The sequence below is a fragment of the Macaca mulatta genome, chromosome 3 (assembly GCF_049350105.2).
Source record: "Macaca mulatta isolate MMU2019108-1 chromosome 3, T2T-MMU8v2.0, whole genome shotgun sequence".
In the NCBI taxonomy this organism is placed as follows: domain Eukaryota; kingdom Metazoa; phylum Chordata; class Mammalia; order Primates; family Cercopithecidae; genus Macaca; species Macaca mulatta.
In genome coordinates, this window is record NC_133408.1 from 194,469,529 (window position 1) to 194,482,572 (window position 13,044).

A 13,044-nucleotide genomic window follows, 5' to 3' on the forward strand; every position below is an offset into this window, starting at 1 on the left:
CGTAGAACAGCAAAACCAGCCTCTTAGCTCTATTCCCAGTCTTTTTCACTTCTTATAAAAGTAATAAATAACAACAAAATAAAAACAGGAACTAATTTTCTCCAACTCTTTAGGCTACGTACAAGAAAATATTAGAACTTCTGAGTTGGAGTTGCTAAAGTTCTACACATCCTCCAAGACGAACTGCTTGTAGAGGAATGTTTTCTCTATTTCTCTATAAATATTTCATGATAAGTTTCCTTCCATCTGCATTGACTCAATGGGTAATAAGTGCATTCAAGGGAACTGCCTGGCATAGCTGCAAGATAAAATAGAGCACATGACATAATCTCTTGCCAGGTCTAAAATTTTAGCAACTGTATGGTATCAGGTACTTGCAAAAGAAATGATTTCCACAAGCAAGTTACACTTGAAATAACAGTCCCATGAAGCATCATCCTTTTAGGATGAAAAGGGAGCCACCAGGCCTAGGAGAATAAACAGGAGGCCTATAGAATGCATCATTTCTGGCTCCTGACACAGTGCCAGGGCAGGGGCACTTCCATTAATGCTCCATGAACGAACAATGCAAGCAAAGAAGCTCCCTGAGGACAGAAATGGTCTTCTTCACCACTCTATTATTCAATACTCAACCCACAGCACATGTGCACTGAATCAATAATCCTTCTACCCAATGCAATTACAAGGATTAACAATGCATGTTATAAATTTTCTTCTCATTTCTCTTCCCCAATTTACTCTTCAAACAATTCAAATAAGACTTAGAATTTTAGAAATATTCCTCATCTAGCTAGCACCCCAAAAGCTGAAGAGAACCGGAGCTCCTGCCTCCAGCTCCTGGCCTAGAGCTACTTGTCACAGCTAAGCCCCCTTTTAACATGAGTAATGACAAGGATCAGGTACACAAAATTTGAAACAGGATGGAAAATAGTAGGAATATAAGATGTAGACAAAACAATCTGTCCTAACGAATGAATCCACTTTTCACTCCGTTAACTATCATTTCTTTCAGTCTTAAACCCAGAGTTACCCTTTCCCTCCTCCCCCACTAAAAAAAAAGGATACGGCAGAAGAGCTCCACACTGAACGGACAGAATCACCCAAGAAGGCTGAAAAAGAAAAGATTAAATCAAAAAGTATTCTCAATTTACAAGTGGCATGATACTATTTTACTAGTGTTGTTCTTAGAAATTAAAAGTCTGTTATAACCTATTTTAAAACATCCAGATTACAAGTATGAATATTCAAATAGAAATATTATAGTCAAAGATTAGTTACTAATACCCAAGATGAAAAATCCAATTATAGAATGAAGCACTACCATATTTTTTTAAAAATTATGTATAAACATTTAAGTTCCAGGTTTACACACTTATTACTGCTGACCCCACGATTAGGACAGGGGAATTGCCACCCATCCTGCCTCACCACCGCTGCCGCCTCATCCAGGGCACAGTCAGCCCCTCATATGCTCCCTTCTTGAATCCCAAATTCAATCAAGTCTAAATTCATGAGGTGTTTGTTTGTTTTAGTGAAGTCAAGTAGATACAATGTTTGTAAGCCATAAAAATGATTTCTAACTGCCCGAAAATCTTTTTTATAAATTCTAAAAACTGAGATTAATTATAAAACAGATTAATTACTACCTTTCTGGGTAATTTATATTTTTGAAAAATTATCCTGTTTCTATGTTTAATTTTTATAATTACACAAATCATTATCCTGATAGCTCTACTTCACAAAATTACTATCTAAAAATGTAGTAATGCCCCCATTACTACATTCTGGAAGGCAGCTGACTTCCAGAAACTTCAGCCAACTGAAACACACATACATACTCATTACCTACCCATCAATTCATTCATCAAATATTTATTGAGAATCTATTTTATGCAGAGATGGTGCAAGGTGCTGGGGATGTAACAATGAAAAAGAGAAAGGAAGTCTTTGCTCTCTTGCAACTCATATTCCAAGCTAATGATCTTCAAGCCATTTTTGTCACGTACACCTTAAATAAATTTCCGACAATGAAACGCCTCCCTTATCATGTTTTAGATGACATCTACAATTTTTCAGCATAACTCTAAATAAGCGTATTTTCTGTGAGAAGAGGAATATTAAACATTTTATAAAATAAAATAAAGATTGGCCGCTGTGCCTGGGATAATTATTTCATGATGATTTGACATTTACCAAAGGTTTTAAGTAAGTTATTGGATTAGTTATCTGAAATCTGAAAGAAGGCACTTAATTTTTCTATCTATGTGCCTTATCCAACATATCTTCACATTTTTTGATAGTCCTAGAAAAATTCCAGTTAAATTTTAAAAAATGGGCCAGCATCAGGAATCTATATTGGCCTTGACACTTCTGAATTCAGAACACCTTCATGTGGACCAAGCTCTCCTCTCAACAGCGACACCCAGAAACCCCTCTCTGCTCATGATGCCGTGACTGAGCACTGAGGGAAGAGTCCCTAAAACCAGTCTTTCTAGTTGTCCTTCCGTCTGCTGTCCACGAGAATTTTCAGAGCCTGAGGCAATGCACTATAAGATTAGGATGGGTGAAGGTTTGATTCTTCCATGTAAAGTGGGAGGGGCCACTGTGACCACAGGTGTGTTCTCAGGCAGCTTTAGGAAGGGCCAGTCTGGAAATGTTATCTATTACCTTACAACCATCCACGCGGCACACATGCTGAAAATCTCCCTCCAGGGAGCTTGGGTAGGATGCCCCAGTTTAAAGACTGCTGGCTATCATAGAGTCCCATCCAGGCAGAGTAGAATCACTGAGGCCCTACTTTAGTTAAGTTTAGATAAAATAATGCAAAATTGGGATGTAGGCCACAGTATAAAGCAGAAATGGAAAGCTATAAAAGCAAAGTAATAAGCAACTATTTATCCTAAAGGCAAAGAACAATATACAAAACTAAGCCGGTTGGGCGCAGGGGCTCACGCCTGTAAATCTCCCAGCACTTTGGGAGGCCAAGGCGGGCAGATCACTTGAGGTGAGAGGTTTGAGACCAGCCTGGCCAACATGGTGAAACTCCGTCTCTGCTACAAATACAAAAATTAGCCAGGCATGGTGGCTTGCGCCTCTAATCCCAGCTACTTGAGAGGCTGAGAGAGGAGAATCGCTTGAACCCCAAGGCAGAGGTTGCAGTGAGTTGAGATCACACCATTGCACTCCAACCTGGGAGATTCTGTCTCAAAAAAAAAAAATTAAATAAAATAAGCCCACTGCAAGTCAGCAAAATTAACATTTCCAATGCTACCCAAAGGCCACTGAGAAAAATATCTCAATTAAAAAAAATAATTTAAAAAGTTTTGGTGCTCAAAGAAACAAGTTTTAAACATTTATAAGATTCAAATATGTAAATGATAGATAAACTGCCACTGTGTATAAAGATGCCTTATTTTTAAAATGCATTGTCAAACTTCCTATCAAGGTAAAGGCCAACGGATATGCCTCTAGGGAACCAGGTCTCAGCCTTCAGTCATATGAATTCGGACTCAACTATTAGCAGCAGGATCCAAAATAAGACAGGCCCATAAGGTTCAAACTAAGAATATCAGGATCTACTTGAAATATCTTAGAGTGAAGGCAAACTGTTGGATCAGCTCTGAAATACTCTATCACCTTGTAATGTAATGCAATAGTCCCTGGACAATACAGGTGCTGCCACAAATTACAAGCAGGCTGGAATGCTACTGGGTACAGATGAAATACGTCTGTCACTCATTTTAAAATACTATAGCCAGAGGGGGAAAAAGCTGGGTTTGAATACAGTAAACTACCTTGGCAAAATGATGATAATCCTAGAAGCTAACTGTTAATTGTACAAGTAATGGGTATTTCTACTTAGCCTTATATACTGACTTTCCCAGGAATATGAATACTGTGTAAAATGAGGGAAGACTGCTTTGTTTAGCTCAGAACTTTACAGGAATTGATCACCATTCCGAAATGTCACCTCACAGTGGTAACCCCACTCGTGGGGTATGAGATCATTCTGCAATTGCAGCAGCTACAGGCAGTGACTCTACATATAGCAAAAGCCATGCCCAAGTGTTTACACATTGAAATATATATTTATTATTTACTTTCCTTTTATTTCACCTTCACATTTCAGTTTAGGCAACAAATTTCAGTTTATATATACATATTTTAAAGGTTTATATATACATGTATTTAAATGAATCGAATACATATCGATTCATTTCTGGATAATGAGGGGCGTGCTACAAAGTATTAATTACAAAGAGGGGGTTTGGGGTCAGGCAGGTTTAAGAACTACCTCTGGTAGTTGGCCTGGCAACAATCACCTAGGCCCCAAGGATGTGTTAGGAAGATTACCCTTTCACATAAAATCTGCATAAGATATGCAAAGTCACTTTAATGAGACAATAGCTCCAGGCTATTTTCTGAGAGAAAGAAAGTTTGTAGGAAGGGGAAGGAAGGGACAGATACTGTTCCTACAGCAGTACAAGGAAGCAAGCCAGGGACAAAAACATGTTCCAAAGAAGAGGGTGCCCCAGCTCAGGACCTCATCCCTGCGGTAAGTCACACAAAGGGGCATTGGGTAAACGAACCAGGAAACCTGCTGATACTCAGTCTCCACAAAGGAGTCTGCACCCACGGCGAGCCTGAGTGGGCCACACTGAACCGGGCCCATTAGTGCGTGGACATGACCATTACCACCACAAATTCATAGTCTTTCTGACTTCTACAGCAGTCTCAAGTATGGTTTATAAACAGCTTGTCTTGAGACAGATCCACTTGCAGATTTATTTCCGAAATTCGAGTTTGTGGCCGGGCGTGGTGGCTCACACCTGTAATCCCAGCACTTTGGGAGGCTGAGGCAGGCAGATCACTTAAGGTCAGGAGTTCAAGAACAGCCTGGCCAACATGGTGAAACCCCGTCTTTAATAAAAATACAAAAATTAGCCGGGCATGGTGTCGCACGCCAGTAATCCCAGCTACGCAGGAGGCTGTGTCACGAGAATCACTTTAACAGTGAGCAGTGAACAGAGATCGCACCACGGCACTCCAGACTGGGTGACAGAGTGAGATACCATCAGGGAAGGGGAAGGAGAAGGGGAAGGAAAGGAAAAAGGAAAGGCAAGGAAAGGAAAGGAAAAGAAAAGAAACTCGAGTTTGTAAAACTACAAGGCAGTTTCCGACCCTGGGTACTGGGGAGGTCACCACTTCCCAGCAGCCAGGCGGCTTCTCTGGCCCCGCAATTTGACTTAATGGCAATCTTTCTATTTTTTTTCCCTTTTCCTTTTTGTTTAAGAGATGGTGTCTCACTGTGTTACCCAGACTGGAGTACGGTAGCTATTCCCAGGTGTGATCACAGTGCATGGCAGCCTTGAACTCCTGGCCTCAAACAATCCTTCCACCTCAGCCTCCTAAGTAGCTGGGGCTACCGGTGAGTCCCACCGCACCAGGCTGGCAATCTTTCTTAATTCCTAACACTGTTATTGTTAAACCACGGTAACTTTCATACAGATTTTTTTTTAAGGCAAAGCATTTAATAACATGAAAAGGGAAAAAATGGTAGTGGTATAGAACTATTTTAAAACAAATACTTAATAGAGAAGATCTGAAATAAAATTGAAGCATTGGAATTACAAAATTTAACACATTTTTAAAACATACATTTTAACAGATGTCAACTAACTTATTAGCTATAACATAATACAGTAGGTGGATAAACAAAATCTGAACAATCCTCCCACCAGCTGAATCCCCCATTTCCTGTGACAAATCACCCATAGGTCAAGCTAGACACACCCCAGACGGCTGCTGGGGAGACAATGTGCCTAAAGGTCATTGTGACTCTTGTCAGAAAAGAGTTCAACAACATAGTTAATGGGGGACTCCCTTCCGCTAACTGAAAATGAGGACAACTTGCCACAGTGGGGATGGAAAGTAACCCTGTCCTAAGAGTTACCTCCTGACAGGCCTTAGCCTGCTTTTGGAATGAAATACACTCATGATAATTCAAACACCCATCTGATTCAAGGCCTCAGATCTGTTTCCCATGACAGGTTTCCTTGGCTCAGAAAACTTCCAGGCAGTGGTAACATGGGACGAGTTCTGTAGCAGGCATAAAGGATGACCTAGGATGACTTATGACATACAGAAACCATGCTCTACCTTGGTTTAGCTGAAAGGGCCTGAAGCTAATGGAAGTTACTCAGATGTTAAAGATGTCCACAGTTATCTGGCAACTTTCCACATAAAACAGGACTTCAGGGCCAGGCATGGTGGCAATGCCAGTAACCCCAGCACTTTGGGAGGCTGAGGCAGGTGGATCACCTGAGGTTAGGAATTCAAGACAAGCCTGGTCCAACATGGTGAAACGCTGTCTCTACTAAGAATACAAAAATTAGCCAGGTATGGTGGCAGGCACTTGTAATCCCAGCTACTTGGGAGGCTGAGGCACGAGAATCACTTGAACCCGGGAGGCGGAGCTTGCAGTGAGCCAAGATTGCACCACTGCACTCCAGCTTGGGCAACAGAGCAAGATTCCAGCTCAAAAAAGTAAATAAATAAAAAAATAAAAAATAAAAATAAAATAGGACTTTAGCAAAGATACTAAAAAGAGCTATATTGAAACTTCAAGGTACTGCCTGCAAGATACGTGAGGAAAAGATATAAAACAAATTCTATTTACTACTGACCTTTACCACAGGTAAGTCAAAGACTTCCCGAGCTTCTCCCACCTCTGGATTGTCCCCATCCTCTGAGATTATGTGTGAGGCTAGTGCATTGTAGGAAACTTCCTTCGCTTTTCCAGCCTTGAGAAGCTGAATAACCTAAAAAACAAGAAAACCCACACAAATTAAAATGGGCAATACTGTACTGCACTCTTGAATTACAGAAATAATTATTGGGCATAAAGCAATTTTTAATAAAAACACACCATATTCCCCACATAAAAATTAACAGCCTTTTACTCTGAATAATATGCCAATGAAACTTCTGGTGACAATCAGAAGCAGCAAATCTTGATTCACTGACCAACTAATGGAGGCTATTGTGAGTCAAGTACTGCACATGGTCTGTCCTCAAGACAGATGGGCTGGACAAACCAGAAGACAGCACAATCACTGCTGCGGTGGGGCCACGCACATGGCGCTCCTGAGCTTCCAACTTAAAGGCTGGGGCATGTGGAGTTTCACCATAATTAGGGAAAGATTCTGCAAAAGGAGATATGTGAGCAGAACCCTCGTGAACGTCTGGGTGTCAGGCAAAAATCTATACATCAAGAAAGAGGGAGTAGTGTTGAAGGCACTGAACAGGTGAATACAGAGCAGACCATAAATGGGCTTTCTTACACACCACACAAAAAAGTCTGTGCTTCATTCTGGGGTATATGCAGGGCCACTGAAGGATTTCACACAGGAAAAGTAGCACAGATTTCCTACAAAGATGACTGTCCATGTGAAAAGAATGGATTGGGTGGGCTGGCTGGGTTTGGTTGGCTGGTGACTAAAGACAAGAGGCCCGTTAAGAAACAAGTGCAATAACCCAGGTAAAAGAGGCATCCACTAAAGGGATGTCATGAGGGGCAGAAAGGAGGAAGAAGTGAGAGAATCGGCAAGCCTTGGTGTCCGGAAGGGGTATAAGCACGAGAGCAATGTCCATACTGAAATGGTGGTAAGTACCACTCACTGAGGAACACATTAGAAGGCCAGTAGGTGGGGGACGCAAGGACATGTTTTAGTTTGGGCATGCCATTTTTGAGGGGCCATGTGTAATATCTGGCAAGACGCATCCAGTTGCAGCTAGGAAAAGACGTGGATCTCCCTGACATAAAGTCATCAGCATATTACACAGACAGGAGCCACAGCCATGAGCATGAAGGTGGTCGCGGTGCAGAGTGGCAGGGGACCTAGAGAACAGACACAGCAACTGATACTTCAGGGACAGGTAGGAAAGTGCAGTATCACAGGAGACGAGCATCAGCACAAGCCAAGGAAGTGAGGGTTAAGGAACAGCCGACGGTCAAGTGCTTCAGAAGAGGTGGGAGTGTCTAAGCTGACAGTGCACACCAACTGTCAAAGTGACATGGTGCCCACAAAGCTCAAGTGCCACAAGGGCAACACCCTCTTCCAGGTCCCCTCTCTGCAGCAGAGAGCTTTCTCTTTTCACTTATTAAACTTTTGCTCCAACCTCGAAAAAAAAAAATAAAGTGACCCACAAGCTAGAAAACCTTTTCAGAATACTTTACTGACCACTAATAGATATGAACTAGAGAAGAGGCTCAATATTTAGTAAGTGAAAAAACAACGGTCGCTGGCCATGGGCCACTTTAACCTTTCTTCCTTCCCTTGACCTCTAAGCATTTTCAGCTTCACTCATTCATTCGACTGGTCTTCAGAAAAGGCACCCCTCCTTTTCCTATCCTCCAGTCTGTTTCTGATCCTACTGCCTTCTTCATGAGTCTCCCTGTCCATAGCTATGTTCCCACCACCCGTAAACAGTGAAATTGCCCACATCCTTCCACGCACTTGTGATGCAACACAGATCCCTCCCCAGCCCTCTGTTCCCCAGGCACCTTCTCTATTTCCTTCTCAGGACAAATTTCCTGAAGAGTCTAACCTTTCTGTTCTCAGTTTCCATTCACTCTTCAACTCCCTGCAATCCAGCCCCTTCCACCAACACTCTACCAAAAACACTTTACTTGATTTTCACGAACTTTGAGGATGCCAAAACCAATAGCTTCTCCTCAATCTCCACACTAATGAATATCTTAATAGATTTATCTCAAGTCACTCTGTTCCAGATATAGTGATCATCCTGATGTATCCCAAACACACGAATGCCTCATTCCTCAGCACATAGCTCCACATGAAAATATTCCTTCGTGTTCTTAACTTCTGCTTATCTCAAAACCCAACTGAAATGACATTTCAGTGGCGTCTACTCTGCACCCCAGTGGGGAAATCTGCTACACCTTGTACTGTGATGTGTGCTCCCTTCCCCACCAATGAGGGGCGCTCAAGGGCAGGTACCATGTCCTCTTCACCTCTGTGTTATACCTGGCACCTAATCCATGCCTGCCTCATACTAGATGGTCAACATGTGAACTTATAATTCACAATCACAAGAGTCAGAGAATCAGATGTCCAGGCTCAAAACTTCAGAAAATATACTGTTTCAGATGAAAGCGGTTTGCCAAGGACATTTTTAGGCACTTAGATTTCATTCATAGTCGAGTAAATATGGTTCCAGTTCAACTTGTTCCAGGTTTTCAGTAACGTTTGGTTCAACTCCCCTGTAAGAGCCAAAGTCCTAAAATGAAACATGAAGGCAAGGAAGGAGGCGGAAGAGAAAAATGGTGGATAGAAAAAAAAAAGGAGGGAGTCGCGGAATCATCATCAATACTCGAAAAAGCTCATAGTGTTACAGGCACTCATTTTGATCACTCCGTGTTCAGCAAGCATTTTACTCTTTAAATTCAAAGATACAAGTCTTTTTTTTTTTTTCTTTTTTGGGACGGAGTCTCGCTGTTGTTGCCCAGGCTGGGGTGCAATGGCGCAATCTCAGCTCACTGCAACCTCCACCTCCCGGGTTCCAGCAATTCTCCTGCCTCAGCCTCCTGAGTAGCTGAGACTACGGACGCCCGCCACCACGCCCGGCTAATTTTTGTATTTTTAGTAGAGACGAGGTTTCACCATGTTGGCCAGGCTGCCCTCGAACTCCTGGCCTCAGGTGATCCACCCGCCTCGGCCTCCCAAAGTGCTGGGATTACAGGCGTAAGCCACCACCCCGGCCTTGAAGTCTCTTTACCCTAAAGTTACAGAGCAAAAAGGATCCAAAAAAGTTGTTACTAAGATACAAGGACGAACCTCAAGAAGGCCAAGATCAATCAGCCTTCTACAATTCCTTCTACACCACCCAAGTTTATCTGCTAAATATGAGTCTCCGCCCTTCCAGGCCTAATCTGATCACTGGGCATCCCCATCCTCCAAGGTGGGAGCCACTGATGTCACATCCAAGGCAACATAATCGTACAATTAAACTTTTGGGAAGGAAATATTTTGAAGATTAACCTGAAGAGGATATTCAACTAAGATGCATTCCCACCACGGACTGATAACTGTGTGACATCAAACAGATGTATTATTATAGGAATAATAAGGAAAACCCACAATGTCCTTTGGCGTGAGCCCAAACTACACAAAATTAAATGTGTAATGGGATGGTGTTACCAGGGTACCGTAAAATTAATCGTCCAACTGGGAAAATCAAGGAAGACGAATGCCAGCCCCCACGTGCAGGAACACAGGTTGGAAAGGAGCGCTTCTCAGCCCCGCACAGGACGGCAGCTGCCCGGGTGGCGGAGGCGGCCACGCCGGGGCACGGCCACGGTCCCCGCCGGCCGAGAGAGCCTGGGGCCCCCGCGCGAGCTGCCCCGGCTAGGGATCCCGGCGACCCTCGTCCGCCCTCAGAGCTGCTCTCCCGGGAGCCGAGACGCCTGGCGCGGGGAAGGGGGAGACGCGACCCGGCGCCAGTCCCGCTCAGCAAAGGAGCAGAGAGCGAGGGGGCCCGTTGGGTGGGGGGCGGCGACCCCAGGGCCGCAGGCCGGGGGCTCAGGGCACGCACTAGGGACCGAGGCACAGAGCTCCCGCCGCCCCGGCCGCCCTCCCTCCCGCAATCCCCCGTGCCCCGGCCTCCCGCGCCCACCCCGCGGTCGCCCCTGCCCTCCGCGCAGTCAGGCCGGCGGCCTCGGCGGACCCGACGCTCTGCGCCCGGCGCGCGCCCGCGACAGGAGCGGGGACGGGGACGGGAACGGGGACGGACGGGGACGGGGACGCGGACGCGGGAGGAGGCCGCGGCAGGAGCGGGCGCGGTACCTGCGGGTCGATGTCGCCCACCGCGTAATACTTGACCTCCCTGAACATCTCCTCAGGAACTTTGAGCGCCTGGTCCGACATGATCGCGGCGGCCCGGGAGGCTCCGCGGCAGCGCCCGGCCCCGCCCACCCCCCGCCCCCGGCCCCGCGGCGCCCGGCGCCCCCGCTCGCCCCGCCAACGGCACTGCCCGCGCGGCCCGGGCCGGGTCCTGCGAATCGGGGTCCGCTCCCCCGCCCTCCGCGCCCCCGCCCGCGCCCGCGCCGAGCGCCCGAAGCGCGGGAGCCGCGCGCGCCCTGCGGGACGCACCATCCCGCCCCGGCCACCGAGGGGGAGCGCCGAGGAGCCGCCCGGCCTCCAGCAACGCCCCGCGCCTCTGCCGCCATCCACGGCTCCGGGAGAGCTGGAGCCCGCTGGCCCGCTCTGGATCTTGCGGTTCCATCTCCGCCGCTCTGCAACGAGGGATCCCGGGGGACGAGGTGAAACCCGAGCCCCCCTCGGCGGGGCCGGAGTGAGCCGGTCCCGGGAAGGAGGGGAGCGGGCAGGCCCCTCCCGTCACCACACGCGGCTGCTGGGGGGCTGCGCATGCGCCCGGCGGAGGGGCGGGGCTTCGGGGCCGCTAGTGAGAGCTGGACCCGGGCAGCGGCCTCCTCGGGCTTCTTGGTCCCGGGCAGAGTGGAGCTGGGTGTCCCGGCTGTTCTCAGTGGCCGCGGCCGGACCTGGAGTAGTGGCTGAGCCGCTCTGGCCGAGCAAGGCGCGGGTCCCCGGTCTACACCTTGCTGGACCCGGCTCCGCCGTGACGGAATTCCAGAGACCGCGGCGTCACGCAAGACGCGCACTGGAGGCCGCCGTGGCGAGTCCTGGGGTCTCCGCCAGGCCTCGACGCCCGAGCTGGGGACGTGCTGGAGGGGCGCCCGGCCCCGCCGCTGCCCAAGACCCCGCTGTCCCGGCCGGGCCCGGCCTGGTGCCTGGGGTCGTGTCCGGTCCGCGCTGGAGGAGAGTCCCAGACGGCAGAGCCCGCGGTGCAGCTCCAGCCCCGGAAAGCCCCGCGCTCAACAGGTTAATACTACACAGCGGCGATTCTAATGCTCATGCTTTTATTTACAGCTCGCCTCCCTTCTGCCAAGATTCACAAAACACGGCAGAGTGGCCTCGGCATCACCTGCCCGAGACACCTGCACGACCGGAAGTTGGGAGAAGAAATAAGGCCACGATGACGAACGCAGCCTTTCACGTTCATTTCCAATCTCACAACAAACCGGAGACCAGGAACTCTTGGGTGATTATCGGAATATTACTTAGTCCTAAAACTGTGGAGCATTGGTTTCTAAAGGAATCTGAGACAGGCCCGCAGTGTCTTCTCCACATGCCTTAAGTCTCTTCTGCAAAGCAGAAAACCATTTTTTAGTAAATGTTAGTGAAATTGGTTTTAAAAAAGAGAAAAGTCCGGGCGCGGTGGCTCACGCCTGTAATCCTAGCATTTTAGGAGGCCGAGGTGGGCGGATTGCCTGAGTTCAGGGGTTCGAGGCCAGCCTGGGCGACACGGTGAAACCCCGTCTCTACTAAAATACAAAAAATTAGCCGGGCGTGGCGGCGCGCGCCTGTAATCCCAGCTGCTCGGGAGGCTGAGGCAGGAGAATGGCGTGAACCCGGGAGGGTGAGGTTGCAGTGAGCCGAGATCGCGCCACTGCCCTCCAGCCTGGGCGACAGAGCGAGACTCCGTCTTTTCAAAAATAAAGAAAAAGAAAAGGCTTTCAAAATTACTCTGTGGTACACTAATATGACAGATTGGATCACTTTCCAGGCTTTAAGTTGGCCTTTGTTCTACCTTTTTTTAGTGTATGATAAAATTTGTGTTGGTTCCTTGATCAGCATGCAGTGAACGCTGGCTCTTGTTAATCAGGTGAATACAGTTTTGTCTTTACATTTGTATGTATGTCATGAGTGGTTTTGTACGGGCAAGAGGTAAACAACACATTTAAATATACTTAATGATTTATCATTCCAATGTTTTCTGGGTTTTTTAGTCTTTTTCATTTGTTGAACAATCTGAAACATCCCTATTCTAAGGCTAAAAAATTTCTTTTACAAACTTAGGTTAAGCATTCCTAATCTGAAATCCAAAATGCTCTAAAATTAGAAATTTTTTGTGTGCTGACGTGACCCCACAAATGGAAAA

General features: G+C 46.8%; 2 protein-coding genes across 7 annotated transcripts in view; one reads left to right on the plus strand and one right to left on the minus strand.

Moving 5' to 3' along the window:
* Positions 1-11,847, minus strand: part of PAXIP1 (PAX interacting protein 1) — a 60,052-nt gene extending 48,205 nt beyond the window's left edge. For 3 of the 6 annotated variants that reach the window (XM_077997787.1, XM_077997791.1, XM_077997789.1), the window contains exons 1-3: positions 10,869-10,981; positions 6,687-6,821; positions 1,066-1,109 (exon numbers count right to left, since the gene is read on the minus strand). In XM_077997787.1, the coding sequence (XP_077853913.1) occupies positions 1,066-1,109; positions 6,687-6,821; positions 10,869-10,949 (260 nt within the window). In that variant the 5' untranslated portion in view covers positions 10,950-10,981. Of the gene's footprint in view, positions 1-1,065; positions 1,110-6,686; positions 6,822-10,868; positions 10,982-11,174 lie in introns of those variants that run through there. The other 3 variants (XM_077997788.1, XM_077997790.1, XM_077997792.1) reach the window with 2 other exon arrangements.
* The window catches only part of HTR5A (5-hydroxytryptamine receptor 5A), an 86,890-nt gene continuing 85,332 nt past the window's right edge, over positions 11,487-13,044 (plus strand). The window contains exon 1 of the mRNA XM_077995212.1: positions 11,487-11,924. The gene's annotated coding sequence lies outside the window, so the exon portion shown is untranslated. The remainder of the gene's footprint in view (positions 11,925-13,044) is intronic.